The sequence below is a fragment of the Nyctereutes procyonoides genome, unplaced genomic scaffold, assembly GCF_905146905.1.
Source record: "Nyctereutes procyonoides isolate TBG_1078 unplaced genomic scaffold, NYPRO_anot_genome, whole genome shotgun sequence".
In the NCBI taxonomy this organism is placed as follows: domain Eukaryota; kingdom Metazoa; phylum Chordata; class Mammalia; order Carnivora; family Canidae; genus Nyctereutes; species Nyctereutes procyonoides.
The window spans coordinates 8,278,245-8,304,435 of record NW_026575155.1 but is presented as its reverse complement, the minus strand read 5'-3'; the positions used below and the strand labels follow the sequence as shown (position 1 = coordinate 8,304,435).

At 47.7% G+C, this 26,191-nt stretch overlaps 1 protein-coding gene across 1 annotated transcript in view; it reads right to left on the bottom strand.

The window, feature by feature from the left end:
• Positions 1 to 6,524: 6,524 nt before the first annotated feature.
• Positions 6,525 to 26,191, bottom strand: part of CLIC6 (chloride intracellular channel 6) — a 45,473-nt gene continuing 25,806 nt past the window's right edge. The window contains exons 2-6 of the mRNA XM_055313366.1: positions 17,399 to 17,508; positions 16,588 to 16,713; positions 15,886 to 15,992; positions 15,177 to 15,358; positions 6,525 to 8,927 (exon numbers count right to left, since the gene is read on the bottom strand). Coding sequence (XP_055169341.1) covers positions 8,766 to 8,927; positions 15,177 to 15,358; positions 15,886 to 15,992; positions 16,588 to 16,713; positions 17,399 to 17,508 — 687 coding nt within the window. The 3' untranslated portion in view covers positions 6,525 to 8,765. The remainder of the gene's footprint in view (positions 8,928 to 15,176; positions 15,359 to 15,885; positions 15,993 to 16,587; positions 16,714 to 17,398; positions 17,509 to 26,191) is intronic.

Here is a 26,191-nt window from a genome sequence, read left to right as displayed (position 1 = left end):
AGAGAGAGTGGGAAGGAGGGGAGGGAGAGAGAGATTGAATCCCAAAGCAGGCTCCATGTTCAACGTGGAACCCAATGCAGGACTCTATCTCACGATCCTGAGATCATGACTTGAGCCAAAATCAAGAGTTAGACACTCAACCAACTGAGCCACCCAGACACCTCATTTCGTAGGAATATTTTTAACACACCAATGTCAAAGCCCAACCGCAAATATTCTGATTCACTGGGTCTGAGGTGTGGCTTGTGCATCAATAATTTTTAAAGCTACCCTGGTGATGCTAAGATGCAGTCAAGATATCTAGCCCAACTACTTAGTTTTTGGGTGAAGAGTTGGAGCGAACAAACCCTTCCCTATCCCACTCCCCACTATTTGTTGCTATCTCCAAATCTATAAGCTGCCAATTCCCTGACTGGAATGTCCCATTCCCTCTAAATGGCACAAAGCCTTGAAGTTGACAGAACAAGGTCTCTATGATGGCCCACACCTTCACTCGTGAGAGAGACACAAGTAAGGCTCTCTAGGACCACAAAGCAAGATGGCGGCCACCTCACTGCTGTCACAGTTCACATCCATGGCCCATGGGACCACATACACTGGTGTAGGTTTTGTAAACTGTAAAGTGCTATACAAATGTGCTTTAACAATTCTATTACTTCATTTGTGATAGCATCCCCATGGCAACATTGTAAAAACCCTTAAGTATATGCCTTGCCCACTCCCCATTAGGTTTCCATTACGTGTATTCTTGGGCATCTTTCTGGCCACCATTCCATTTTCTCACTGTAACTATACATTTTTAAAAGCAAGAATCTTTTCAACCTTTTTAATCTTTCTTTTGAATCTTTGTGTATTCCAGTACCATACTCAATACAACAAATTCTTCTTTCCCTTGAATGAGCTAGCAAAAAATACCAAAGTATGCACCAGAGGCCTCCCAACACCTGAACCACTGCCAAATGACCCTAAGATTTTCTTTCAAACGATATTGTCTTTCAGAATGAATGGATAAAGAAGATGTGGTCTACATATACAATGGAATATTCCTCAGCCATTAGAAACCACAAATACCCACCATTTGCTTCGATGTGGATGGACCTGGAGGGTATTATGCTGAGTGAAATAAGTCAATCGGAGAAGGACAAACATTATATGGTCTCATTCATTTGGGGAATATAAAAAATAGTGAAAGGGAATAAAGGGGAAAGGAGAGAAAATGAGTGGGAATTGTCAGAAAAGGAGACAGAACATGAGAGACCCTAACTCTGGGAAATGAACAAGGGGTGGTAGAAAGGGAAGTGGGTGGGGGGTGGGGGTGACTGGGTGATGGGCACTGAGGGGGGCGCTTGGTGGGATGAGCACAGGGTGTTATGCTATATGTTGGCAAATTGAACTCCAATTAAAAAAAAATTTAATTTAAATTAAAAAAAAAAAAGCTCTGGTACGTGATGCGACTGGAGAGGCCCGGCGGCCGGCACTGCTCAGGGCTCCCAGGCCGAGCAGCACCTCTGGCATCCACCACCCGCCATCTGCCAACCTCAACTGCAGACAATTTGTAGCTGTGACTAAACTCGATTTTTGTGTCTTCTTCGTGGGCTTCCGGAAAGGCCCCTCAGGCACCAGCAAGTACTTGCACCTGTGGTGTAAGCCACAGTCACCTCCACCCCAGGGGGACTCCCCTACCCCTCCTGCCCCTCCATCTCTCCCCATCCCCCTTTTTTCCTCTCCTCCTCCCTCTCCTTTCTTTGAGACCTCTTCCACGAAAATCTGAAGTCTATCTCTATTTGGGCTTTTTTTTTTTTTTTTTATCTTTTTCTGAGAAGAAAGATACAGAATCTTCCTGGCCCACTTTCTGTGGGGTTGTAAGGAAGCTGCCTTCTGGTTTGATGAAAGGCTGTCCTTCCTTTACTAAAGAAGTTGCACATTCGAAAAGTCAGTGCTCCAGGGTGCAAAAAAGAGCCAGCCATGAGGTGGGCTTTGGTCAGGTCGAAGGTGAGGATAGAAGGTGAGCACCGCATGGTAATAATACTGGCACCAGCTTTCTCAGGCAGCCCAGCAGCTGAGCTCCGGGTCGCATGGCAATCTGGGGACTGGGACCAGTCAGCAGGACCCCGTGTCCAGACATCTGGCTGCTTTTTTATCTCATTCTACACTGAAATCCATGGATGGAATTATTGATTGCTTGACCACTGAATTAAGAAGGGGAAGAATTAAGTAGGTTGTCAGACTCCGCCCCTGGCCTGGAGACATCCAGCATCGACCTCACAAGAGCAGGACCCTCTTCCCCCATCCTCTGACCCCACAGCGAGCAGCTCCTCCACCCGCAGGGGCAGGCGAGTGGACAAAAGGAGGTTTGTGGGGACACAGGCACAGGATGGAGGAGAGGCAGTGCCTGCCCACCAGCCACAACCACCTTCCTCCAGGCTCCGGGCTGTGAGCAGAGCACAGCGTGGCTCAGGGAGGTGGCTGGGCCCAAGAGCCAAGGCTGGTGAGAAAGGGAAGGAGAAATCTCAGTTACTCCCAGTTTCTTAGGATCCAGGAACTTGCCCCTTGCAGGAAACCCTCATGCATCTCCAAGGCATCAGTGGGTTGAACTCTAGGGGGGAACGCCTGGCTCATGGGCTTGGAGAGGAAGGGGCCAAGAAGTGGCCCAAGGGCTCTTAGCTGCAGAAGGCCTCAAGGCAGTGCCCACCCCACCCCCATGTGGTTTCACAAACAGGAAGTGGCTGAGCTGTGTTCGAGGTAGGCTTGGCCAGGAGCTTCTTGTCCTTGCCAGGACTTCCGGTGGTGGGACAGAAAGCCACAGGAGAGGGCCAAAGCCCCACCATGGACATCCTGCAGCACATCAGAAAATACAGCCTGACTTGGGTGTGGACCTTCTGGAAGCTGGGCTGCTACCAGCAGGAACATTTTATGCTCTGCTTCTCTGACCCCGTAAAGCCACCCTTTGACAAGTAGGCTGATCTTGAATGACACCAAGAAGGCTGGACTGGGTATGAAGTCCTGAAGCTGAATTGGCATCAGGCCTAGAGGAGGAGGTGGGAGGGGTATCAACCCAACTGGTACCTGCCTGGAGCCCAATTCTTGTGGAAGGTGGGATTCAGGGGATGGAAGGAAGCCCTGCGTAGTGGGGAGGAGGGCTGCTGGGCCTGGCTTGAATACCACTCACATCGATTTATTTGCTTTTCCACGTCTCAGAGCCTCAAGTACATGTCACACAACTGAAAACTGTGTCTCCAAGCCAGATGGGAGGGGTCCCCATGGAGCCATCAGTCCGCCGTGGAGCCTGTCAGTTCACAGGATGCATGACAACCAGACCCGCCCACAGTGACTGACCAGGAGGGGACAGCTGAGCAGTTAGGGGCCACCATCCCACAGGTGGTGTTTCATTGCAGGGACACAGGAGGTCAGGGCATTATTGCCTTCCACTTCCAGAGAAAAGTTCAAGGTCCTGTAAACCTGTCCATTCTGATATGACCCATATAAAAAGAGCAAAATCCAGGAAAAAATAATGTGTAAGCAGCCAGCTGCATTACAGCTTTCACAGAGAACTTCTAAAGACACCGATTTCTATTTGACCCTGGGATAGTGTTCCCATACTCCAGAGAACAGCAAGACCCAGAGAGATTAAATGATTATTCAGATGTGTCAGAGGCAGATATAGAACCCAGTATCTTGCTGTTATATGATTTTGGGTTTGTTTTTTTTTTTTTTTAAACAACACACTGCTTCGAAGGTCCTCAGAGGGGAGAAGCTAGTTACAGGTTTAACTTGTTGGCACTTAATGCCAGATAAGGGAAAATAGCAAGCAAACAAACAAAAACCTTGATGTTATTTGAACACCCTTTTACAAAACCAAGGAATGTTCTGAGCAATGGCCATACCCTCTTCCTGGTATGATTATCTTGGACCCTAAGGGGATCTGCAAGATGTAACGGCTTCCCAAGACTCTATGAGGTACAGGTGACGTATGTAGGAGAAGGTTGGAGCTTTAGAGAGGGGCCTGACAGGTTCACAAGCACTAGCCACCTGGAAAGGCAGCTTTGCAGGGGACAGAGCCCAGCAGGTCAGCTGACTCGTGGGTCGCCCCTGGCTAGTCACTGATGGGCCACTGTCCTTGCCCATTCACCCAGGAGTACAGCAGAGAATCCATTACAGAAGTGGGGGAGCTGAAAGAAATGGGGATGGAGTGTCATCAAGAAACTGGCCTCTCTGGACACGTGGGTGGCTCAGCGGTTGAGCACCTGCCTTTGGCTCAGGGCATGATCCTGGAGACCCAGGATCGAGTCCCGCATTGGGCTTCCCGCAGGGAGCCTGCCTCTCCCTCTGCCTATGTCTCTGCTTCTCTCTCTGTGTGTCCCTCATGAATAAATAAATAAAATCTTTATAAAAAAAAAACAACAACTGGCCTTTTTTCCAGAGGGTTGTTAAGACCACTGAAATGCTTAGGAGCTGCAGGAGAGGCATGGGGTAGGACACTATTAACAGTAGTCCCTGAAAGGGAAAGAATGAACAGGAGGTTCGGGGGGGGGTGCCCAATCCCAGGCCTTACTTCCTTACTTCCTAAACAGATTCCTTTTGCCCCTAAATCTGCACCTCCCTGCTTTTCAACACAATTTCCCCTGGATTGTGACCTGACCCAAAAACAGCAGGTCTGGGCTTGCCCCTTGACTCATTGGCCTTCTTTAGGGCAAGGGGCATCAGAGACTTCGGGCAAAACCTTCCGTAATGGGGACAGAGACATTGTCAGAGCACAGGCTGCAATGGCAAGCAGGTACTGCATTGGGTCCCTGAGGACACTAGGCAGGTGACAGCAGGGTCTCCCTGAGTAGGTCAGGTCCCTCTGTGAGCAGGGGCCACACACATGCCCCTTGTCTTATGAAGTGGTCATGCCCTGAAATGTGGTAACACATGAAACCAAAATGTTTGTTTGTTTGTTTGTTTTAAGATTTTATTTATTTATTCATGAGAGACACAGAGAAAGAAAGAGGCAGAGACACAGGCAGAGGGAGAAGCAGGCTCCATGCAGGGAGCCCTATGCAGGACTCGATCCCGGAACTCTAGGATCGCGCCCTGGGCCAAAGGCAGGTGCTCAACCGCTGAGCCGCCCAGGTGTCCCTGAACCCTAGATGTTAATGTCTGAAAGGAAACTGGCCATACAGAAAAACTCAGAATTAGAGCAATGTATGGAAAGAAATTATTTTGTAATGCAAACAAAGGTATCCCAATTTCTGCATCTTAGGTATCCAGGGTCCTGTGAATTACATATTCTTAGGATGATACACCTCTTGGCTCTCTTAACTATAAAATAATGTTAGATTTTTCTTATTTAAAAAAAAAGACATTCTTTTAAACATTATTCCAAAGCCTCATCATGAACCACTGGAGGCGGGGATGAGGCATACGTGGGACATTGCTAAGAGATGTTATGGTCACTGCCTGGAGGACACATGAAAAGGAACACTGACCTCACTCACTGTGTGTGTTGGGGGGGGTACACACGTGTATGTATGTGTGTGCTTATGTGTGAGTATATTGTGTTATGTGTGTGTGAGAGCACACTTTGTGACGGTGTTGTATGTGAACACGGTTGTGTGTGACTGTGTGTCTGTGTGTACAGCCATGAGCATGCATGTCTATCTGATGGTCTGTCCGGGTGGCTTGGGTATACATTCAGATGGGGATGGACCTGTAGATCAGAAATTATCTGTTGACACGTCCGGTCTCCAGAATTCCTTTCCTGGACTGAATTCCCTCCTTCCATCCCCAATCACGGGGCAGTAACCAGAAAGTATAATTTTGTGACACTCCCATATCCTTTCTAGCTTATACATGGAAACTCTGTGTCCAGAAGAAAAGCTGATTTTTTTTTCTAATTATAGGGCCTCTTGGGCAAGCAGAAGTGAGACTGGATCCTCTCCACCTGGAGAAAGCTTCTCTTTCAAAGCCTCGAAGCGAAGATTCATTCACTGAGTGTCCGTATTTGCATTCTATACATATGTTTTGAAGAACAAACACATTTTGTTTCAAATCCACACAGAAATAAAGACTTTAAGCCAGCGAACAGCTCTGGAATATTTCTCCCCTTCCCCAAAGGAATAGCCTTTTAGGGACCCATGAATAGGATGTAGGGGTGGGATGCCAAGGTGGGGCTGGCCAGGGACTACCCATGTTCCTACAACCACACTGAAAACTGGGACAGTCTGAGGACCTCTACTGTAGCCACCTGGACAAGGACAGGTCACAAGAACAGGTCTTTTCAGACCTCTTTAAGTCTCTGTTAAAATGTCTTTGTGGCTCACAATTCAAATACAGATTATTTCCAATTCAATTACCAATAATCTCTGGTCGGACATTGCTCTCATTGTTTTAAAGAAAGCCATTTCTGTTCTTTTTCTTTCTTTAAATCTAAGTAGAGAATGCAAAGTGGGAAAAAAATGAAAGACCTGGGTTTCATGTAAACATTTTTATGTGTTTAATTTTTAAGGCACACAGACTTTATTTTTTTTTCTTTTTTTTTTTATGATAGTCACACAGAGAGAGAGAGAGGCAGAGACATCGGCAGAGGGAGAAGCAGGCTCCATGCACCGGGAGCCCGACGTGGGATTCGATCCCAGGTCTCCAAGATCGCGCCCTGGGCCAAAGGCAGGCGCCAAACCGCTGCGCCACACAGGGATCCCCACACAGACTTTATATACATCATCTTAATATCTAAAAACACAGAGTTTGCATTAGTAACAAGTGGTAGCCTATTCATTTGCCACATTTAGACGTACCATTATAAAGCTAGACTTGAAAATCTGACTTCAAAACAGAAGTGAAACATGCATGATGGTGAATGCTAGATACAACCTCCAAAAATGTAGGGTTAACAAAGAAAGCCCACTGCCCAGTGGCAGCCCCTGCATGACACTGTAGCATCCAGTAAGAGGGAATACAAAGTAGCCACCAGATTATGGATTTTGTTAATCTCACTGGACATTTCTCACTAAATCCCACAAGAGTTGCTGTTAACGCATTTTATTCCTTTAAAAAAAAAAGTACTTATTTTAAAGAGAGAGAGCACAAGCATGAGGGGGAGAGGGAGAAGGAGAGAGAATCTCAAGCAGACTCCATGCTGGGTGCAGAGCCCAATGTGGGGCTCCATCTCAAGACACTGAAATCATGTGACCTGAACCAAAAACAAGAGTCAGACACTCAACTGATTGAGCCACCCAGGTGCCCCACATCTTACTCTTTTCCAATAAATCACCCATACAGGAAATGCATATCTTTTTAAAAATGAGCTTTTAGCATCAACCGCATGCTACAACCAACTGGACAAGAGGGTTTCTATAAGATGTACGTAAATGTCAAAGGAACGCAGCCTGCTCAAGAATGCTCAGACCCAGAGAGGTCTTGATGAGTATCTACACAGCCTTCCGCACTGTCTCCCATGCCTTCGGTTGGAGCCCAGCAATCCAGCCCACACACCCTACAGATGAGAGGTTGGCTGTAGGGCAAGGTGGTGGGGAAGCCACAGATAAACCAGAAAACTCTTTGAGCCAATGGTTTTCTACTTCCTCCCCAACTTGACTGGTTACCAGAACTACCCAAGAGTAGTCATCACGAATTCAGTCTCCCTGGACTTTCCCTGCCTGATCTCAGGGTGACAGGGTAAAAGGCAAAGAAGCAGCAAGAACCAGGCCAGCCCCACACCACATCACCGCTGTAGAAGTGCAGTGCTGGGTCTGAGCACTTGGCTCACATTTCACCACAGGGCAGGATTCTCCAATTTGCAGCTCATGTTGAGCATCTTCAGGTCTCAAGAGAGGGGAAGGAGTGAGAGAAGGCTTCCAAAAGGAAGCTGCAACAAAATACCAGGCGCACTTTCCTCTGCTGCCTGCCCTTGAGCCAGAGGCAGCTGGCATCACCAATGTGGTAAAGGCAGAGCGGGGACCTCCCATAGCTCCTGGTCTCTATGGGCCCTGTGCGTCCTTACAGGTGTGTGGACTCCAGTTCTTCACCTGTGAAACCTGATGGCAAGCATTCTCTAACTCAGCAGTGCTGAATCTTTTCTTTTTTTTTTTTCTGTTTTAGGTCCTCTACAGATGATCATCAAGGCATCACCAACAGGTCCCCTGACCTATTTCATAGGAATGGAGGAGTTGTGCGCAGTGTGAACGTCTGTCGAGAGACTCAGGAAGATGTCCACCAATAAGTTATCAGCAATTATCTAGGTGAAGTGAAATTTTAGGTGGTTTCCTTAAACTCTGACATCATTGTAAAATATTGAAATACGCATGTATCATCTTGTGACTACAGAAACAGTATTTTCATTCCGAAAAAAACTTAAGCTACTCTTTTAGAGGAGAAAAATAAGCTGTATATGATGATTACGAAAACTCCCAGAGACAGACGAATTTTTTAAAAATTGAAGGAGGACGTGAACCCAAGTCTAATTCGCTTTGGAACTTAAAACTGCAAAACACATGCCCTAATATCACAGATTATAGGGTCTGTGAATGCCAAAGAAGTAAATTAAGAAGTCAACTGGACCACTGGCGTGTGTCACAATAGATACTGGTGTTATTCAGATACACAAGTGAGTTGACAAATCACAAGGCCAGGTACCATTTGGTGTTGAGTGGATCTATGATACGGTATTTTTAAAATATGGGCATTATGGTTCTTGGGCGGAATATAAAGGACACACTCACAAAGGACACACCTTTGTCATAGCCTAGCTCATACAGCCGAGACATAAGACAGAAACCACTCTGGCTTCACATCATTCTTTTTGCAACATCTGAATATGCATGTTCAATCTCCTGGTCAGCTGGACATGTATTCGTGAATTCATCCCTAGCATAAGCATTGTTCAAGTATCTCCAGATGCCAGTCATTTCAGAAGGAAATTCAAAATCTCTGTATCTCTTGGCCACGATCTGAAAATCAAGAGGAAATAATCAGCAAAGGAAAAACCTACTAATGTAGACTATTAGGTCAGACAATCCACTCTTTTGAGGCGTGTGATATATTCTCTTTCTCAAGTTCTGATGTATTCTTCCTACAGTCAGTCAGGCTACCCCAAACTGCACTTCAACTTCACAACAGGAAAGTTCATGAAAATATTGGGCTCAAAACAGTGGTTCCACACAGTCCTGCCCGCCAATGTATCCCAGATAGTCCTTGGGATCCACTGTTATGAATTTGGTCTCTACTTCGATGGACTTTTCCTTGTATTGCTCACAGTTTGGGCTTTGTGTGTTCTGCTGCTGTGTTGTTTGGTGCCTAAAGATTCATGAAGATATTCAGTTCTGGGATCCCTGGGTGGCGCAGTGGTTTAGCGCCTGCCTTTGGCCCAGGGCACGATCCTGGAGACCAGGGATCGAATCCCACGTTGGGCTCCTGATGCATGGAGCCTGCTTCTCCCTCTGCCTATGTCTCTGCCTCTCTCTCTCTGTGTCTATCATAAATAAATAAAAATTTAAAAAAAAGATATTCAGTTCTGATGGTGTCAGATTAACCGTGAAGTGTTCTCTTTTTCCTACTTGCTGAGCCTCACCTCCTGAAATCCCAGATATCTATCTGTGTCTATTATTCCTACAGATTTCCATCATTCTGTCACTGAAGAGATCATCTCATTGTCAACAAATGGACACAAATCCCTATCCTTGTGGATGTGGTGGATGTGAGGACAGGGCACCTGAGGGTGAACATCATGGGAAACACATCAGTGTTTTCCAGAAAACAGTGTTTTCATTGGCTAGAGGGGAATCATTGGGGAATTCATCAGAAAGGAGGGTATATTCTGTTGGGGATTCTATCAGATTCCTGGGACTGCTGTCACAAAATACTATAACCCAAGTGACTTAGGACAACAGAAATTTATTCTCTCACTGTCCAGGAGGCCAGAATTCCAAGATCAAGGTGTCAGCAGGGCACATTCCCTCTGGGAACTCTAGGGAAAGATCTGTTCTCTCCCCAGCTTCTGGTAGTTCCTTGGTTTGCAGCAGCATAACTGCAGTCCTCACATGACATTCTCCCTTTGTGGGTCTCTGTGCCCAAATTTCCTTTTTTTATAAGGACACCAGTCCCATTGGATTGGGGGCCTACCCTATTCCAATACAACTTCATCTTAAATAATTACATCTACAAAGATCCTATTTCCAAATAAGATCATATTTGGAGGTGTTGGGGATTTGGACTTCAACACATGAATTTGGGGGGATACAATTCATCCCCTAACAGTGACCCAGGGCTAAAAAAGTCTGTTCTGGGGCAGCCCTGATGGCCCAGCAGTTTCGCACCGCCTTCAGCCCGGGGTGTGATCCTGGAGACACAGGATCGAGTCCCACATCGGGCTCCCTGCATGGAGCCTGCTTCTCCCTCTGCCTGTGTCTCTGCCCCCCCCCTCTTGAATAAATAAATAAATAAAATCTTTAAAAATAAAAAAAAAGGTCTGTTCTGCTTTGTTGACTCCTGTTGCACTGGTTTCTGGGATGTATGGATGAAGTGAACATGGGACTTAACACAAATTAGAAGATCTTTGGGACCTATTACTTAGATTTTGCAGGCCAGAAGCCATTGATGCAGCAAAAAAAAAAAAAAAATGATGACCATCAGAAACAACCATCAGAAACCCTCCTAAACTGTTTAACATGTCTTACCTGAATTCAACCGTACTGCTATTAGTGTTAAGAATTCTTTCCTTTCATTTGCAAAATAAATTTTAAATTTTAACATTTTTTAAACTTTAAATATGCTTTCATTTAACATTTCTGAGCACATTTATTAGGTGTATGCCTCCTACAGATATAATCTTGTTATTATGGTACATATTCTGAATTTAATACTTTGTTTTCTATCTTTCTCTGCATATTAATGTGTTTGTGTGTGTGTGTGTGTGTGTGTGTATGTGTGTGTGTGTGTTTCTGGTAATACAGAAGCTATGGTCTATTTTAATTTTTTCCCATGGTTTCCAATATCACCTTAAATAATAGAGATTCTCTATTAATTTGTGAAGTTTAGATAATACCTATTTACTCCCGATTATGGCAAATGAGGAAATTAGTACAACTACACTTTTTTTCCATTTCTTCTCCTTTATCCTCCTTCCATTAATTGTAAAAACATCCAAGGTTACCATGTTCCGATTCTGTTCTGCAACTATAATTCCCAACATTGTTTAGTCTTTAGTTCTGTCTTTGGATTTAAATAGGTTCTATTTTTATCATCAGCCTTTTATACTATATGCCTTCTCTGTTCCTGGATTCTTATTTTGATGATCATTTTATTACTTCATCACAGAAAAGTCTTATTTTAAAAAATTACTCAGGAATACTTATTTTCTTAAGACCAGAAGTCCAGGTAAAAACAACAATTTACCTAGATATGAAATTCTTACATCACACATTGTTTCATTCGATGCTCTGTAACTATTAAACCACTGTTTCCTATTTTGTTTTTTTTTAAGATTTATTTATTTATTTTAGAGAGAAAGCATATGATGGGGGAAGAGGAACAGGGAGAGAGATTTAGAGAGAAAGCATGTTGTGGAGGAAGAGAGACAAGGAAAGAGAGAATCTTCAGCATACTCCCTACCGAGCGTGGAGCCTGATGACGGGCTCAATCCCTTGACCCATGAGATCATGCCTTGAGCCCAAATCAAGAGTTGGACACTTAACTGACTGAGCCACCCAGGCGTCCTGTTTTCTGGGTTTTAATGTGATGTGGAAACATATGAGGCCAGTCTGAATTTCTTGCCTCCACAGGTGGCTTTATTATTTATTATTATTATTCTATTATTATTATTATTGCTATTATTATTCATATTGTCTGGATGCCCAAAGTGTTCTGTTGATCCTCAAAGTTCAGTAATTTATCAGGTATGTCATAGTGTGTTAATTATTCTGGACTATATTTTTCCAATCATGGCATGTTGTTCAAATTGAAGATTCAGATCTGCCTTTAGTACAAAATAATTTTCCCTCCTTCCTCTCTTTTCTTTTTCCTCTCCTGTTCCCTGGTTCCTGATTATGCACATCTAGGAAATCTCTAATCCCTTTTTATCCCTTGGTTCTTCTCCATTCGATTTTGGATGGTGTCCTCAGGCTTGTCCCTCCAGGTCCCTGATGGGACCTGTCTCTGAGCTTTTTCTCAAAAGATCCATGTTATCTTTCATGTCTTAGAGGCCATAGAGAAGAATCGGACTAGAATGTATTTTCATTTACTGGAGCAATTCATCAGATATGTGCTTCTCATCTGCCTTTTCCTTTTCTGTTCCTTCTTTTTCTCCTTTTCCCTCCTCTTCTTCTTGATCATCTCTATCCACATACAGGTCCCACTTAGATTCTTTCTGGTTATTAATCTTGTAATGAGGCAGATCTATTGGACTTAACACTTCTTAACAATAGTATGGAGGGCAAAGGGAATGAGACATGGCAGCTGGTAGACCAATTTGGATGTGTTTTGTTTTTAAGATTTTATTTATTTATGAGAGACACAGAGAGAGAGAGGCAGAGACACGGGCAGAGGGAGAAGCAGGTTCCCTACAGGGAGCCCAATGTGGGACTTGATCCCTGGACTGGGATCACGCCCTGAGCCAAAGGCAGATGCTCAACTGCTGAGCCACCCAGGCATCCTGACCAATGTGGAAGTTTACCCTCTAACATTCTCTTGCCAAACACTGCTCTATATTCTGTCTCACAGACATATTAGGGTTTAGGTCAGGATCAGAGTCAAGGTTAGGGGTAGGGCATCCTCCATTCTGAGACTCACAGATTAGGCAGGAGGTCACCATGGCTAAAAATGAAGCTCAGGGAATTCACGGTCTTCCTTTTGCCTGCTTCAGGGACTGTTTCTTTTCTCCACTCAGCAGCCACAAAGCAGAATGCCACATCCCTTCTCTCCACCTCCCCTCCCTCCCTGTTCCTACAGATTAGGGGATGGGTGGCAGAAAACAAAGATGGTGCCTCTGTATGATTCCTCCTTCAGCTCTCCCTCCCCCAGAGAATCTCAACTCAAAAGTGATCTGTATGGGGCTATTCCCTGCTTCTCTTCTACGGCCCTAGTCCTCAAAAAAGTTTGGGTTGGGCATTTCAGGGCTGAACTATTTACTTTTAGAGAAATCTGAGCTTTGCTGAAGATACAGGGAACCAGGCATTGGCTGTGACACCTCACACTGGAGCAAGTTTCTTAGTTTCTGAATTGGTATTCTGTCCCTTTCTGGCTTTATGAAAGAGGAAGCTTTGCTCTATTTTTTCATATTGTTTTTGCTGGGTTTCAGGAAGAAGAGATTATAAGTTCCTGTAGTCTCTCATCTTTTATCATAAATTCCTTTAGACAGAGTTTCATTTCCCTTCTGAAGGTGCTCCATCCTGAAAGATTATTAAGCTGTTTGGTATTTTGAATGCTCAATGGCTTTGAAGATGTTGCTCTCAGGTCTTATATGAGGGTCTGTTTTATTTTACTCTGAAGTTGACCCCATCTACTAAAATTTTAAATACTCTTTTCTTATAGGAGCTAATCAAGTGGCAATCGATGCTATAAGGCTGGGGCACTTCTCTTGCTCTTCCCCGACCTCCGTGTACTTCTGTGATGCTACATTAGTCATGACAATGACTACAACACACCCACTGAAGGGACCAAACCAATTGCAACTACATAAATATCTTGTTGGAAAATGGCTACCAAATATAGAAGGTTCCTATATATAATGAGTTGAGACACTTTCATTACATTTTAGATATTGGGGAACTGGCAAAGTTATTGAAAAGAACATTCACTCGGGGGCTCAGACACATCTTTAAGGCTTGGATTTCCAGCTGGTATCCCTTGAACACACCAGGAAGAGAGAAGAGAAATGGGACAAGGGTTAGGAAAGGAATCAGAAAGGAAAAAGAAGTGCAGGAACGAAAGGCAAGGCAATGACAGGGAGTACCAGGGATAGCTGGTAGCCTGTAGGAGCATCAGCACCACAGATTAGGTGAGCCTAATTTGTCAATTCCTTTTTTTAAGGATTTTATTTATTTATTCATGAGAGATACAGAGAGAGAGGCAGAGACATAGGCAGAGGGAGAAGCAGGTGCCCTGCGGGGAGCCCAATGCAGGACTTGATCCTCAGATCCCAGGATCACCACCTGAGCCAAAGGCAGACGCTCAACCACTGAGCCACCCAGGTGACCCTAATTTGTCAATTCTAAATACCAATGCTTTATTAGATCACAGGGGCCTTGACTTGTACTTACCTGGGTCTTCTCACCCATCTCCCCTAGCCTGTACCCAGAACCTAGGTTTGGACTTGGTGGGGTTTTAATCATCAAGGTGCCCTAGAACAAGGCTTGGGCTTCTTCCTGGGGCCTCCGAGGCTACAAGGGCCAAGAATATTGCTGTTGTAATAATGATAACAACTAACACCTGTAAGTGATGTGAAGTCTGGGGGCACTACTGAGAGACAGCTGTACTGCAGTCCAAGTCTAGGGCCATCTACTTTGGAATCCCCCAGAAATCACCCCCAGAAGTTCTGATTTAGCTGACCAGAGGCTGGATCAGGGGATTTATAATTCTAAAAATGCTTCCCCCAAAATTCTTATGCCTACTAATGTTGAAGAACCACTGGTCTAGGGAGTCTTTAAATCCTAAAATATGTGACCCATGATGCTGACTTCCTGGTCAACTATCTGGGAAGACACGATGCCAAATCTGGCAGAGGCCCAGCCAAGGAGCTGCTCCCTAGCTATAGGGGTCAATATTAAGTGCTAAGAAGACACACCTCTGTCATCCCTACACAGAGGTATTTCCCCTGCCAATCACCAACAACTGACAGAGTTCACATTGCGGTACTTCCAGATTCCATGCATTGTCTCCAAGCCTCGAGTATTAAATGCCAGGTGTAGTCAATGCTGCCTTCATACTGTCTTCACATAACTTTTCTTTCAGTTGTGGGGGTAAGACCTGGAACAAGCAGTGAGGATGGAAGGGTGGGAGGCCAGGTTCCCAAATGCTTCTTGGGACCACCTGAAGAATACCTGAGAATATCCATGTATCTGAGACTTGGGATTTGACCGCCTCAAACAGAAACAAACTGACTTTTTAATTCAAGAATCTGCATTTTAGATTGTTTTGATGTCTGGCCAAAATAAAACAAAGCCCCATTCATGTTTGCAGCACCCGTGGTAGGAAGAACGTCAAACCTTTATAATGTGGAGCTTGGGTAAGAGGTTACAGTCGGCTAACGTGAGCTCATCCCCATCCAGGAACTTCCTTCCAGAAACAGTGATGTCCTCGGTGCTGTAGGCATCAATTTCGTCAGGCAGAGGGCTATTTAAGTAAGTATCCAGCTTTTTCAGGGCCTTTAGCAGGTTCTTTTCGTAAACTAGAACATGAAGGCAAAAAATGACTAAGTCACACGAGTTAGTGTCACCTTTCTCTAGACATGAAGGGAAGGGGTCGATCACCTTTCTATTCACTCCTGACACATGGCTGGGTCAGCATGAGGGAATTGGAGGGAAGGATGTGGATAATAATTCTGCTGGCTACACAACACTCCTTCTTGAACTCATCCACTCATTCAAAAATATTTATGGGAAGCCCATAATGAAGTAAAGACAGGCAGAAGTGTCATTGAAACTGATTCTCATGGTGCAGCAGGGAATTCCTGGTGGGGATTCTTTTGCCCCTAAAAATGTTCTTTTCTGGGATCCCAACTTCTAGAAGCAATCGATCTCCTGAAACCCATGTGCAGATTCAGCATTAGAGGTACTTGTTCTTTATTTCTAGATATAGGTCCCTACCCCTGGGGAAATTAGTCAGAATTCCCAGGATCTTAGAAGAAGCCATGCCACAGGCTGAGCAAGGGGTAGTCTGCGTGGAACACTGGACAGAAAGACAACAGGTACTCACCCTCATTTGCATCCTTCTTGGTGTTTTTTATAAATGCGGAGAATTTGGCAAACACATCATTTCCTGCAGAGTTAGATTCTGGATGTTGGGTCCCCAGCTTAGGGTACCTTGAAAGATTCAGAATTGGAGTATCACGGATGAGCAATGTTTGAGTTGGGCTAATAGAAGTGGTGGGAGGGCGGACACGTCTGTCTCTGAGTGGATATAAAAGTGAAAATTTCCCCCTTGAATGTTTTCCTAATCTTTGTACTCTTCAAGCTTCGGAAGCAACAGTCCAGGGAGAAAGCCCTTGCTGTTCTTGTCCTGGCACAGCTCAGACCTCCCTGGTCTTAGTTCCCTTCCAAGAAAACTGAAGGTGGTGGACTAGAAGGCACTCTGCGACATCGCAGGCTCACATGCACTCCTTAGCTTCCAGCAGTGGACCTAAGAGATGGCCAACCCATGCGCCATCGACCCACCTCCTCCCCACTTCCTGCCGTCAAACCGTAATTGCCAAACTGCAGGTGCAAAGCAAAGAGACCCAGGCCTACCATCACTCAAGGCTTCTAATCTTGCTCTGTGTTTTCTGCGGCACACCGCAGTACGGCTAAGGAAGTAAGTATCGTGGCCACGGAAGACCAAATACACGAAGCCAGGAGCTTTCAAATGGTCTGTGAAGGGGGAAAACTAACAGGTTGTGAATGCTGGTTTTAGGAGGCCTACCTTGGGGGAGCTAACTTCTCCTCTAAGAACTCCTCGATCTTATTCACATCCGTCTTGACTTCGCCATCAAAAGTCATAAAGGGAGGGTTTGTCCCAGGAGCCAGATTCTGCAGGTCTGCGGGTTTCCTGGATGGGAGGGAACAGCAGCTTCTGTAAACGGCTGCCAAGGTTTGCATTCATTTCCCAAGCTTAGCCGTGTCCTCCCCAGTTTACGAGGAGCAACCCCTGACAACTTCAAAGGCGACCGTGGGTTTACAAAATATCCTACTGACAACGAAAGTGTGGTTCTTCTCCGGATACGGAAGTGAGAAGGCTAACTCTCCCCGGTGTCATCGCAGGAGAGCTGCTCACCCAGGCTTTGGAGCGGTTCTCAGCTGACCAGTAACTGGGGGAGCAGGTTCCTTATGATGCCCCCGACGCCTCCCTGGTCGTGTCTGATCCAATCCTGTAATTACTGATGAGCCCAGACTTGAGCTTCAGTTCAGAGTCCTGACCGAGGGTGGTTGTGCCATGAGATCGGCCGTGGGTCCTAGGAGTGTGTGAGTGTGTGCACACGTGACTGTGCCTGAGTTTTGAATGTGTGAGTGCACGGTGTGTTATGTGAGTGTTGGGGGTGTATGGGTAGGAGTGTGGGGTGTGGGTATAAGTGTGGGGTGTGGGTATAAGTGTGGGGTATGGGTATGAGTGTGGGGTGTGGGTGTGAGTATGAGCTGGGCGTGGCTGTGGGTGTGAGTATGGGTGTGGGTGTCGGGGTGGGAGTGGGCCAGGAATCAAGGACAGTTATTTCAATAATGCAGAAACCCCATCTTACCTCTTCAGGTCCACCGTTGTCACATTAAATATGACGCCCTTTAGCCAGAGAATCATGAAAAGGCGCTGGGAGAAGGGGCAGTTCCCAATACTCTCACCATCATACCCGGCCTAGGTGGAAAAAGGAACCTTCATCAGAGCCAGTCTCACGATGATCGGTGTCAGTGCCCACCACGCACAGGCACAAAACCACGACAAGTCTGTGTTCATGATCATGACCCTGTAAATACCCACCCGGGGCCATTTCACTGAGCCACTCAACCCCGCTGGGGTGACGGTGGGGGAAGCACATGGAGAGGCTGCACCGAGCATCTCCTTCCTCCTTGCCACCACTCACCACTTCCTGCCACACTGGGCCTCTGGGCCAGTGGGAACTCCCTTTGTTACCAAAGGCACAGAAGAAACACATGCTCTTTCCCTCCCTCTGTCTCTCAATCCTCTCCAGAAGCAACACGCCTCTCTCCGTGATGAGCAGGCTTACAAACGCTCTGGCCGACTCTCCCACCGAGACACCATCCCTCACGGTCTCTGCAGTGCTTGTCTGCAGAGTGACAGGGGTGCCTTATGCGTGTTCTAGATCCCTGGACACTATAAAACTTTGATTCCCCTCATCCGATTCATGGGGTGGCAGATAGATGGGGAGCATTCGTCCTGAGAAGGTGGATTATTGCACAGTTGGTGTTGAGGGTGGGGAGGCTCCTCTCTGGTGACCCAAAGTGGGTCACATCCACCCACACCTCCCCCAGACCTAGACAGACACGTACTAAATATATGTCCTTCTCATGGGCTCGTGGCAGAGGGGAAAGGCAGGTGATGGGGAAGTGGGGAGCGGTGGGGCTACCCAACCCCTAGGAAATGGAGCAGTAGACTCAAGGCCAACAAAGGAAGTTCCAAAACACTTCTTTCTCCTGCCATCTTTCCCCCAAACCACATGTCTCTGACAAGCTCCTGGTGCTACTAGAATGCTGCTGGAAAGACAAAGGTGGCTTGGACGTGCCCCTCACATCTCCATACTGCAAGCCCCACACGCAGCCAGACCTGAGTGAAGGACACACAGCCACAATTAATCTGCAAAGTCCAATCCTACCACACACAGTCAAGAGAAGCTGGAGAGGAAAGCACCATGTCGGTAACCTGGCAGGAAGTGAGCTGCTGGCTTGGGAATTGAAGAAAGGGAGAAAGAGATGCCACGAAGACGGGACCTTCAGCGAGGTAGTGTTCTCTAAGTCATCTGGAGGGGTTGTTAATGATAAGGTATCCCTGGAAATTAAGAGGGTAAGAGACCCCTAGTTTTTAAAAGCCTCGAACAGCCTCTTAACAAAAGACAAAATCCACACGGCCATTAAGCACATGAAAATGTTCCCAACGTCTTTAGGTGGCGGAGCAGCGCAAATTAAAACCACAAAGAGATACCGCTGCACACCTCCCAGAACGGCTAAAACGAAAAGGTCTGACGATACTAAGTGTGGACAAGAACGCAGAGCAACCGAACGGCCATCCACTGTTAGTCGAGTGCAAATGGCACACCTGCTCTGGAGAAGAGTTCGGCAGTGAGCTACCGAAGTGCAGCATAAACCCTACAACACGGCAATTCCACTCCCAACAGGAGGGAGCGCTGATGGGCACGAGAGAGACACACAGGAATGTTCTTAGTAGCTCTGGTATAATATTCAAGACCTGGAAACAACCCAGATACCATCAAGAGTAGAAAGAGTAGATAAGTTGTAGTATATCCATACAATCGGATGCTACGCTGCCACAGGGAAAAAAATAGTTATCACCATAAGCAACAAATGTGGATGAGTCTCACCCACGAGAGAAAGAAACCGGGCTCATAGGAGTTCAGACACAGGCAAACCCCTCTAGGTGATGGAAGTCAGAAGAACAGCTGTCCCCGGAAGCTGGGTATTATCTGGGAAGGATGGGAGGGAGGCTTCTTGGCAGTAGAAATGCTCTACATCTTGATCTCCATGGTGGTGACACGGATATATTGAAGTGGCAGGGTCTTATGTTTGTGTTACTCGACTGCATGACTGACTCTAAAGAAAAAAGTGGGCAGCCCGGGTGGCTCAGCGGTTTAGGGCCATCTTCAGCCCAGGGCGTGATCCTGGAGACCCAGGATCGAGTCCCACATCAGGTTCCCTGCATGAAGCCTGCTTCTCCCTCTGCCTGTGTCTAGGCCTCTCTCTCTCTCTCTCTCTCTCTCTCTCTCTGTCTCTCATAAATAAATAAATAAATAAATAAGATTTTAAAAAAATAAAGTAAAAGTATGATTTGAAAAATCACAGAGTTGGATTCAGGAAGTCTTGCCTAGGACCCAGGGATATGAATTTTTAAGAAGCTCTTCCAAGACGAGGTCATGCTGATGGCCAGAGATCCATGAAGGTGGACCTATTGCACATCGAGAGGCTCCAGCCGACTTAGGAAACTGGATTCAGGGTCCCGGAAGCTCCGGGCCCTTGCTGGACACCCGTCCGCCCCCTCCAAATCTCCCTCCCCCTCAGGCAGATGCATGAGGGGGGAAGGGGCTGAGGATTTCCCCCAGCTGGAGTCTGAAGCTCCCGGGAGCTGGAGGGGTGGGGAGGTGCACAGGCAGGACGGCCCCCCACCGAGTGGTCCTTACAACTTCCCTGCACAGGGGCCCAGGACAGCACCCTGCTTGACTGCCTGAGGCGATTCCCTGCCTCAGGGTCCAGCCTCCTCAGGGCCATTCTGAAGGCTGCCCAGGTTCTCCTCAGTCTGCTCTGGAGCAAGAAGAGCAGAGTGAGGGGCACCTGGGTGGCTCCGTGGTTGGCCTGCCTTCAGCTCAGGGTGTGATCCCGGGGTCCTGGGATAGTGTCCTGCATCCGGCTCCCTGCAGGGAGCATGCTTCTTTCTCTATTTGTGTCTCTGCCTCTCTCTCTCTGTGTCTCTCATGAATAAATAAATAAAATCTTCAAGAAGAAGGAGGAGGAGGAGAAGAGCAGAGTGAGTTATATAAAACTCCCAGCGGCTGGCTGCAAGGACCCCTCTTAAATCATGTTTCTCTCTTAACCACTGCAGGTGTGGGCAGCAGCAGGCCAAGAAGAGGGCGGCGGGGACATGAAAGCACAGGGACGGAAAGCCACATATTTGGGCCAGTCCTGACTTGTTCGAAGCTTCGAGACTTCTTATTTTCAGAGTGGTTACACTAAGCACCATAAAGTCTAAGATAAGTTCTGCACAGCAGGGCCAGTGTCTCCTTTCTCCGTCTCCCTGGTCTCCCCGCGGCCTTGGGGATCTTGTTATAACTCATTCTGCATGCGGCCCCATCGGCCCCTCAGCCTGTGCATCTCTGCCATCATTTGGGGGGCATCAACGAAGCCCATTTTTAAAAAAATTATTATTCATTTATTCATGAGAGACACAGAGAGAGAGGCAGAGACACAGGCAGAGGGAGAAGCAGGCTCCATGCAGGGAGCCCGACATGGGACTTGATCCCGGGACTCCAGGATCATGCCCTGGGCCAAAGGTAGACTCTCAACCGCTGAGCCCCCCTGGCACCCCGACGCAGCCCATCTTGACAAAGAGCTCCGTGTCTGGGAAGGGGCCTGTGGGCACCAGGCCGCCCTCTGCCCCGGCATCTGCAGAGGAATCACCGGGCCGGGGCTGGCCTGGCTCCCTCTCTCTTGGCAGCCTCCGGCACAGGCCTGCGTTTTCCCCCTGTGACTGCTGTCCCGGCCACGTCCTAAATCCCAGCAGCTCCTTCTCCAGGAAGAAGAAAGCAGTTAGGAGCAAGACAGTCTTTAAAAGTAAAACCTGGGCAGCCCTGGGTGGCTCAGCGGTTTAGTGCCGTCTTCAGCTCAGGGCCTGATCCTGGAGTCCTGGGATCGAGTCCGCGTCAGGCTCCCTGCATGGAGCCTGCTTCTCCCTCTGCCTGTGTCTCTGCCTCTCTCTATGTCTCTCATGAATAAATAAATAAAATATTTAAAAAAATAAAGCAAAACCTGCCTTTGTCACCCAGCTCTGCAGACACAGACACTGGGTAACCAGTCTCCTTTCTGGAACAGCCGGGGACAGAGACAGGTGGCCCCAGGGTGGAGCAGTGATGGACAGCCAGGACTGCGCTGGCCCCCCGCGGCCCCCACCCCGGGCTGCTGCAGGCCAGCAGGGCTCGCGGGCCGGGGGCTGGCAGGCGTTCTAGAGAACCGCTCTCTTCTAGACAATCAGCCAGCTGCTGTGGCTGCCGATAAGCAGCATTTCCAGCCGCGGTGTCGCCTTTTTTTTTTTTTTTTGATTTTTTTTTTTATTGGTGTTCAATTTGCCAACATACAGAATAACACCCAGTGCTCATCCTGCCAAGTGCCCCCTCAGTGCCCGTCACCCAGTGACCCCCACCCCCCGCCCCCTTCCACCACCCCTAGTTCGTTTCCCAGAGTTAGGAGTCTTTCATGTTCCGTCTCCCTTTCTGATATTTCCCACTCATTTTTTCTCCCTTCCCCTTTATTCCCTTTCACTATTTTTTATATTCCCCAAATGAATGAGACCATATAATGTTTGTCCTTCTCCGACTGACTTACTTCACTCAGCATAAGACCCTCCAGTTCAACCCTCCACGTTGAAGCAAATGGTGGGTATTTGTCGTTTCTAATGGCTGAGGAATATTCCATTGTATATATAGACCACATCTTCTTTATCCATTCAAGTTTCGATGGGCACCGAGGCTCCTTCCACAGTTTGGCTATTGTGGACATGGCTGCTAGAAACATCGGGGTGCAGGTGTCCCGGCGTTTCATTGCATTTGAATCTTTGGGGTAAATCCCCAGCAGTGCAATTGCTGGGTCGTAGGGCAGGTCTATTTTTAACTCTTTGAGGAACCTCCACACAGTTTTCCAGAGTGGCTGCACCAGTTCACATTCCCACCAACAGTGCAAGAGGGTTCCCCTTTCTCCGCATCCTCTCCAACATTTGTGGTTTCCTGTTAATTGTTAATTTTCCCCATTCTCACTGGTGTGAGGTGGTGTCTCATTGTGGTTTTGATTTGTATTTCCCTGATGGCAAGTGATGCGGAGCATTTTCTCATGTGCATGTTGGCCATGTCTGTGTCTTCCTCTGTGAGATTTCTCTTCATGTCTTTTGCCCGTTTCATGATTGGATTGTTGGTTTCTTTGCTGTTGAGTTTGATAAGTTCTTTATAGATCTTGGATACCAGCCCTTTATCTGATGGGTCATTTGCAAATCTTTCTCCCACTCTGTAGGGTGTCTTGTAGTTTTGTTGACTGTTTCTTTTGCTGTGCAGAAGCTTTTTATCTTGATGATGTCGCCTCGTCTTAAGTGGCTCTGAAAACACCTTCCAGCCTCGGTCTGCGGTCAACGAGGGGGTCACCGGAGCGCGGTGGGAGTGCCCTGGACGCCTTGCTGCCTTGGTTGCTTTAATGTGCTTCGGAGCCGGGACACACCAGCAAAAATAGAGGCGGAGATAGGCCGTCTCCACAGCCCGGGGTTGAGCAATACTGGGAGGGTATGGTCTTGGTCATGTTCACTAACCAGACAGGATGATGGATAAATATGCACACGGGAGGAGTGAATAACCGACCCCATCACCATAATCGAGATGTTTTATGGTACCAAGTTTTATCTTCTGCTGCTGAGAATTCTCTCAGGCTAATTACACTCTGGGCTAAAATTTCTCAGCAGCGTTTCTAACCCCCGGTGGGGGGGGGGGTGGATTTTTGTATTCATGTATACATTTTGTATTTATATATAGATTTCTGATAAAATCAGATTAAGCGGTGTGAGAGATCAGGGTGTCTTGTTTCTAGTGAAGACGCAGATGCTCGGATAACCCAGAACTGGGTGTCTGCCTTTCAAATGTGACTTTTCCGGGTGCCCGTGATGGTAATTCTCCAAAGGAAACCGTGGATGCCTCTGACATGCTCCGAGACATTCCCTTTGCCCCTCGGAGCAGCTGCGGCCTTGCGGGGCTATGGTTCTGCGGGTCCTGGCCTATGCCCACCTCCTCCGCACGGAGCCCCCCAGGGGCTGAAGGGACCCCCTGTGGCTGCAGAGGCTGGCATCCCTCCTCCCCGCAGGCCTCTTCGAACCAGCCCCTCTCCCACCTACCCTGGGCACACCTAACATCATTCAGAATTTGTGGGGGAGATAGTTTTGGTTCTGTTTTCCACTGCTTTCACTGCTTTTTGCTTCAAGCAAATAACCTCTCCAGGGCTGTGCTAAGATTACAGGGAAGGGGCCCTACCCACACCTCCACCCCACCTGCCACTAAAATGCCTCTTCCCTGCCAGTGCCTTTGGGGGGCCACACGGACTCCTGGCATCCAGGTCCAGACCTGACACTGGGGTGACGACCCCCTCGAGGTATTCTTGGCAGCTCCTCAGCAGCGCCCCCCCCCCTCCGCCAGAGCAGGCCACACACCCGCCACCTTCATTCTCCAACTATCTGGCTCTACCTTCTGTCTAGAAAATTCTATGTGGGCCTCAACATTAAAACACATTCTGGGGGATCCCTGAGTAGCTCAGCGATTTGGCGCCTGCCTTCAGCCCAGGGTCTGATCCTGGAGTCCCGGGATCGAGTCCCACATCAAGCTCCCTGAGTGAAGCCTGCTTCTCCCTCTGCCTGTGTCTCTGCCTCTCTCTCTCTCTGTGTGTCTCTCATGAATAAATAAATAAAATATTTTTAAAAAACACACATTCTGTAAAGTAAGCACTTTTCCCTTCCTCTGCCCAAATGTAATGAAAGACACCTGGGGCAGGCAGAGGGCGGAGAAAGGAAGAGGCAATAAAGCAGTAATTTTCTACTTGTTCCTTTTCTGATAGCTGGCTTTCACCTCAGGAGGTAGGACAGTGTCCTGAGTGCGGGCAAGTATTCGAGTCCCTGCAGGAAACCAGGAGGGACTGGGGGACGAACAGCTCATCTGGCTCCGTCACAGGGACTTGGAGAGAAAACCAGTGAGTAATGATGGGCCGTCCTGCTTCCAGCGTCCTGGAGGAACTCAGGCTGAACCAAACAGTAGCTGACCAGAGGAAGCGGGAGTCAGAAGGCAGGGTGTGATGTCGGGGGGGGGGGTGGGCAGCCCCCCGGGGGCCGGTTCTCCTCCCAGAAGAACAGTGTGCTCGAAGGGATGGGCCAGGACTCTCCTCTGTTGGCAGCTGACCCAACAGAAGGCTGGACACGACGTCGCCAGAGAGAACGAGTCAGAGCCAACCAGACGGGCGATGACTCCCTCCCTAGGTCCCACCTACGACCTTCCCCGAATCCCTCCCGTGTCCTTTGCTGGAAGCACGATGGCCTCACACACTTGGGACGTGGCCATCAGACACATGCTGCAAGGCTGAGTAGAGATCTTTCAAGCTGCACACTCAGCCCTCCCCTGGTTCTACCCTGGATGTTTCCACCGAGGCCAGGGCTCCTTCCCTAGGCGCACACAGGCCCATTGCACCAACGGCTGACCCTGGGACCTGAAGGACCCTCATGGTCCCTGAGGACCTGACAGTTCTCTGCCACCAGCACATGGCACCTGCAATCCTTGGTGCTTGTAACAGAGAAATGTGGGAGCGGTGACTGCTCCCCGGGGCGCCCGGCCCTCACCCACCCTCTCTCTGCACCCAGGCCTGCCATTTGGGGCAGGGTGGGACTGGGGAACCTGTCACCTCCCAGAGAGGAGGCTTTGTGGGAAGTAGTAGAAGGTGGGGGCAATCCTACTGGGTCTTTTCCTGCTCCCATTTAGAAGCAGGTGGGAAAACTAGGATCCCTCTAACCCTCAAAATGGGGGTATCTGGAGTCAGGGACCCATCTTCATTCATCAGGGCAACTTCCCCCGGTCTTGGCAGAGTTCCCAGCACACAGTAAACACTCAAAAAGTGAGTGGGGACCCTAGTCCAGTCACTGCCATACACCTGGAGCCTGGTGGCTTTGGAAAGTGTCTCCCAGGGACAGCTGGAAGCTCAGGTCATGATCCCAGGGTCCTGGGATTGGAGACTTCCTGATTTTGAATAATTCTGTAAATTTTTTTTAAAAATGTATAATTCTTTCCATTTGCCTGATAAGTCGAAGTTTCTCTTTTGAGGCTGCACGGTCAAGGGGACCGAGTGCAGGCCTAGGAGCCAGGGAGAGCCTGTGCAAACTCTGGCCCCACTACTGACTGGCGTGTGACCTTGGGCAATTCACATGTTGTCCCTGACCTCAGTTTCTCCATTTTAAAAACAGAGATAAAGGGCTGCCTGGGTGGCTCAGTGGTTGAGCATGTGCCTTCAGCTCAGGTCGGGATCCTGAGGTCCTGGGATCGGGTCCCACATCAGGCTTCCTGCATGTGGCCTGCTTCTCCCTCTGCCTGTGTCTCTGCCTCTGTCTCTCTGTGTCTCTCATGAATAAATAAATAAAATCTTAAAAAAAAAAAAAAAGCCAAAACAAGAATAAGGAGACCGACGCCATACAGGATTTGATGTGATATACCTGGGTCTCCGGGGCACCCAATAAAGGCAGGCTATTATTGTCATTATCATCAACAGCATCAACATCATTACTCCACCAAATGGGAGAGCACCTGAACGGACAATTATGGAATTGAGGGAACTTTTTAACAAGGCTCAATTAGTGTGATTTTCATGCCAAACTGTATAGTCCTTTAAAAGCCACAGGTTCCCCACCCCCAAAAGTAACACCTCCTCTATCTATTCCAAGTGAAAATTAACAAGCAAAGTCATTTTCTTAATTGCAAAAGCAAACACATCTTCAGCCAGGAGGCAAAAGGGCAGGGCCTGGGGCTGGCATTCACGTCTGGGAGTTACACCATCCTTTTGGGGAAAGGTCCAGAGGC